Source organism: Physeter macrocephalus, chromosome 10, assembly GCF_002837175.3.
Source record: "Physeter macrocephalus isolate SW-GA chromosome 10, ASM283717v5, whole genome shotgun sequence".
Lineage (NCBI taxonomy): Eukaryota > Metazoa > Chordata > Mammalia > Artiodactyla > Physeteridae > Physeter > Physeter macrocephalus.
In genome coordinates this window covers 44422632-44427956 of record NC_041223.1, presented here as the reverse complement: position 1 = coordinate 44427956, position 5325 = coordinate 44422632, and the positions used below count along the sequence as shown (strand labels likewise).

General features: G+C 37.0%; 2 protein-coding genes across 4 annotated transcripts in view; one reads left to right on the top strand and one right to left on the bottom strand.

The window, feature by feature from the left end:
* The window catches only part of DCBLD1 (discoidin, CUB and LCCL domain containing 1), a 271285-nt gene that overhangs the window by 15738 nt on the left and 250222 nt on the right, over positions 1 to 5325 (top strand). The gene's annotated exons all lie outside the window — the stretch shown is intronic.
* The window catches only part of ROS1 (ROS proto-oncogene 1, receptor tyrosine kinase), a 123245-nt gene that overhangs the window by 42054 nt on the left and 75866 nt on the right, over positions 1 to 5325 (bottom strand). Inside the window, exons 32-34 of the mRNA XM_055087538.1 lie at positions 4330 to 4498; positions 3480 to 3597; positions 1214 to 1404 (exon numbers count right to left, since the gene is read on the bottom strand). Of these exons, the coding sequence (XP_054943513.1) occupies positions 1214 to 1404; positions 3480 to 3597; positions 4330 to 4498 (478 nt within the window). The remainder of the gene's footprint in view (positions 1 to 1213; positions 1405 to 3479; positions 3598 to 4329; positions 4499 to 5325) is intronic.

The following is a 5325-nucleotide window of genomic DNA, read 5'->3' as shown; positions in this document are numbered from 1 at the left end:
GTGGCATGGACATATATACACTACCAAACGTAAAATAGATAGCTAATGGGAAGCAGCCACATAGCACAGGGAGATCAGCTCGGTGCTTTGTGACCACCTAGAGGGGTGGAATAGGGAGGGTGGGAGGGAGGGAGATGCAAGAGGGAAGAGATATGGGGACATATGTATATGTATAACTGATTCACTTTGTTATAAAGCAGAAACTAACACACCATTGTAAAGCAATTATACTCCAATAAAGATGTTAATTTTTAAAAAATAAAAAATAATAATAATAAAATAAAGTTAGGCCTTGAAGGATGAGAAGAATTTCAGTTGACAGAAAGCGAGAGAAAGGAAATCCCAGCTAAGGACAAGTGGTAGGTGGTGCAAGCCTGCATTCTAGGCTGAGGGAAACAAAGGCTGAGGACCCAGTGTCATGAAAGTTTTTTTACCAGTCTGACATGGCTACAGCATAAGGATAAATATCAGGAAAGATGAACCACAATTGGAGGGCAAATCACGAAAGGCCTTAAATGCCCCAGAAAGGTTTGTACTTGATTCTGAAGGCAGTGAATGGAGAACCATTTCAAGCATTTCAGACAGCGGTGAAGTGATCCAGCTTGTGCTTCAGCTAGATTAACTGTCAGCAGTAGGATTAAGCCAAGAGCACAGGCTAGAAATGGTAGCTTAAATTAGGAATGTCAAAGTAGAAATAGGAAGAAGCGAACTCATTAGACAGAAATCAAGATAATAAAATCAACAGAACTTGGTGGCCGAATAGAGGGAAAAATCCTACATGGTACTGAGATTTCTAGCCTATGTGATTAGAAAGGTAATGTGTTATGAACAAAAATAGCCTACCCAGTGGAAGATATAGATATCGGGAAGTAGAGTTTCAGGCCTGTTGTGTAGCAGATGAGAGTACCAGGAACAGAATAATAAGGCTGGATAAAAACCAGACTGTGGACAACCTTGGAAATCCGTCTAGGAACATGGACTTGATGTGGTGGGCATTAACGATTAGCTGATTGTTACTGAGGAGAAAAAGGACATGCCAATCTTGATGTTTTAGGAAGATCACATCAGATGAAATGAATAGTTCAACAGTTTCAATGATAGATTGGTGAAGTTATACAGTCACCCAATTTACTGCTAATGCTAAGAATTCACTTATCTTTACCTCTGAACCTTTGTGTAATAAGTTAGTATATAGACATACATGATAACATACCTCCAATGAATATAATATCCTCACTGATTCCACTATATTCACCAAAACCCAGATTATTTACAGCTACTACTCTGAACTGAAATGTTCCTTTCAGCTTTTTGGACCTCCATGTGCAAATGCTACTGCATGAGCCATTAAGTGCCATCTTCCACATTAAATTCTGATTCTGTGAATTGTTTGAAGTGCCCTTACTGCAAAAGAAAGAGCAAAGTTATAAATATAGGAAATATACAAGACAATATATGTGTTATTTCTAGGTGCTCATATATCATTTAATGACAGAACTCCAAAGCGTCTCCTGTTGCACACTTTGCCCTTGATTTCATTCCTCTCACATGGTTTGGCTACAGAACATAGCAGAGTCTTATAAAGTCATCCCAACAGTGCCTGGAGCCAACCAACTCAGCCCATCTGGAAAATTACAAATAATCAATGGCCAAGAGAAAGCTGAAGATCCTCTTCTTACTACTAGGGTGTGCAAACTTTCTTCAGAATTCCAAACACATAAGACCATTATTTCATAATTTTTAACCGGGAATTTTTAATTTTTCTTAATTTTTGATGTCTTATGCTATCTGTCATTTACTGATACCATATCCGGATAAAATACAGAACATAAAATTGAACAGGAAAAGAAAATAGTTCAGCTACCAAAGTTATCATTGTATCTGAGATTCCAAGGTTCATTGCGTCCATTTATATTGGCCTACACTACCTCAATGTCAATCCTCATTATTCTTCATAACGAAACATGGGAAGAGAACAAGAGCTGGGTTCGAAAGACATAACTGAAATTACTTTTAACAGAACCATAGACTGAAGGCAAGTTCAAGGCCTTCCCATTATGTCTTTTCTGACAACGAACTTTTCAAATCTGAAACTTTTCAGACCACAGCCGTTTTAGGACTTAGTACCAACCCACAGTACTCTCCAGAACTGCTAGAGAATAAATATCTGTTGTTTCAAGCCACCCAGTTGGTCGTACTTTGTTCCAGCTTCCCTGGAAAACTCATAGAGTCGGCTCAGCTCCCAAGTGCATGCACCTTGCACTACGACCACCACTGCACCATCAGCAAGTACACACGAGTATCCTGACTGAAGAAGATATTCTGAGATACTGTGAGGTACTCTGAGACAGATAATACATTCTATTATACCATAGTCCCTCTCCTGAGAGTAGAGACTTGGGGGCAAGGAAATGCAGAGTATTTATGGAGCTATGCACTTAAGGTGTTACTGAGGGGAATACACTACAGGGGTCCTAGTAAGACCGCGGTGTGGCCTGGTTGGTGAACATAATTGCAGTCACAGACCACCAGAACGGTTCTGCAGGTCAGAATGTATTTCACTCTGCATGAAAAAAAAAAAAAAGTGACAGAAATTTCAAGAAAGTTTCAGTTAGAAATATGGCCAACATAATTCTCTAGCATGAGCAGGAAATTTTTTTAAGGCTATGGGAATGCCAGAGCAAGATGAAGCAAAAATAGATCTAAAGCTCAAGTTGCCAGGACTATAATTATGGAAGTGACTTTTGTCCTTGGAGCTTCTTAAAAGATGGCTTCAGAGTCCCGTGAGGGGAGTGTCTGTGGAATTTGGAATTCTCCCCTCAAGTTGGCACAAAATCAGCTCATCTGAGCCAGTTATGATTCACAGAGCTCCCCATACTGGCCAGATCTGAGGTTGCATATGTTCATCAGGTTTTCATCAAAGGCACATTTTCAGTCCCTGGGAACACACTACAAACTGTAATCTTGACAATGGAGAGAGAATCCTGGGTTGCCTATACACTGCAGGCCATTTCGGATCTTGACCTGATTTTACATTCTGAAAAATACCTAACTCATTGTCAGTTCTCACTAGACCTTATTCATCTTCCTAAAACAAATTAACCTCAGAAATATACATGCATACCATCATCTAACATCAAACGTCAGTTCAGAATAGGTATTAAGTAAATATTAGTTACATGCTCAAAAGATTGAATTGTTTCCATTGACAAGCAGTTGCAGATTTCTCAGAAGAATGACTATCTGCCTTGTAATTGAGTGCCAAGGCTGACCACTAGGAATTGTGCAAAGAACCTAATGATGCATGCAAGGCCCTTAAACTAAAGATCCTTTGTGTTTATTTATGAATACACGTTCATAAATATTGTTACTTTTGATCTAATAATACCTTACAATTAACTGCTTAGGATCTAATAATACCTTACAATTAACTGCTTAGGTCTTTGTAGTTTACAAAGCACTTTTGCAAACGGACATACCTGATCTCAAGGATATAGTACATAAGTTTGCTTCCGTTATCATCAGCTTTTTCCCACTGTATTGAATTTTTACTCCCTTCTAATAATTTTGGAATGCCTGGTTTACTTGGGACTCCAGCTTTGGAAACAAAAGAAAATCTGATTCATATGTTAGAAGTATAAAATATTCTGCAAAACATCCTTCTATAGACTGTATTTACTCAGAGGAAAGCCGGATACATTAAAGAAATATTCAGAAAATTATTCAAAAATTTTATTCAAGAAATATTCAAAAATTCTCATATGATTGCATATTTTTAAATGTGTAACTGAGGTTTTTATTAGTGACAGATTAGATGGATTAGTGATAGGAGTAACAATAGATCTTAGCCTGACATGAAATAAGTGATGCAAATAAAAAGAATTATTGTAAGTTTTGGAGCACTTTCCCTTGATTCCTATAGGGATCAACTTGGAGTTATGGTATACCTTTTAGAACACTAGTTAATTTAATATACTTGTTAGATTTTTTTTATTTTTGGCATCTGGTTATAGTAGTCAGTAGTAAATATTTGAACACTCAGTGACACTGTTTTCATTTAGTCCTTACCGCAAAATATCATAGCTAGACAGGAAATCAGAATACTGAAATAATTTTGCCCAGTTCAGGATCCTGCAAGACCAGATGATTATTATCTCATTACTGCCAGTAAGGACTCCTACCTCTTTGCGATTTCTTCAGTCAGGCTCTAGAGAGAGTAATTTACTCTTTTAAGAAAAATCTCAACCTCTAGGATTAGTGAAGTAAGTGATGAGAAAAGAATTGAGAAACGTCTAAAGTTTTCTAAGTGCAGAATATGTTAGTACTCACCTTTAGTCTTAAAGCTATCTGGAAGTGAGGTGCTATTTTCTCCTGTCCTGTACACCACCACTACTCGGACATTATAGGAAGTATAAGGCTGTAGATCTGTGATGTTACAAACATAAGCAGGACCTTGGCTGCACGAAGCTTTAACGTGGTAAAACTCATTGTGCTTCCACTAGAAAAAGAAGTCTCAATTAACATTTTGTTTCTTTAAGAAAAACATTTTAAACACAGAAATTCAAAAGCTTGTGGCAATTAAAATTTAAAGTTTACTTTCTATTAAAAAATAAGAGCTCCTTTATGAGTGTTTGATCCCAAATATTATTCTTACCACCAACAGCAATTTTATTTTTTATGACAAGCTACAAGTGACTTGAATGGTGGTCCTTAAGATAAGTCCAAGGTGGGAAGTGCACCCCTGACTATATATCATCAAGGAGTATTCAAAGCTTGACTTCTTGTTATCCCTAATCAAAGACATTTTTATTAAATCAGGATGACTGAGAACACAAATTTACACCTGAGAGGAAATGATGGATCAAAACAGTGATACTTTCAATTCCACAGATTTGCTAATTTCAAAGTAATAATATTTTTACATATTTTGTTTCTTTGAAGAAGTTCACAGTGACTTATAAGTTAAAACGTTTAGTTTTTCTTCCCCAAACCCTCTTCAGACATCTAACCAACATTCCTTATATTTATACATAGGAAGCCTAGTTCCCTAAAAGAAGGACATTTTTGCCCACCGTCACTCAGTCACTAAGTAGCAAGGTTACAAGTTAAATATAGGAAATGTTACTTTCATTTCACTGGGTCTCTAATTATAGCTATCTTAAACTTCTTTCTCTGAAACACTGCTTTTTTTTTTTTTAACATCTTTATTGGAGTATAACTGTTTTACAATAGTGTGTTAGTTTCTCCTTTACAACAAAGTGAATCAGTTATACATATACATATGTTCCCATATCTCCTCCCTCTTGCGCCCCCCTCCCTCCCACC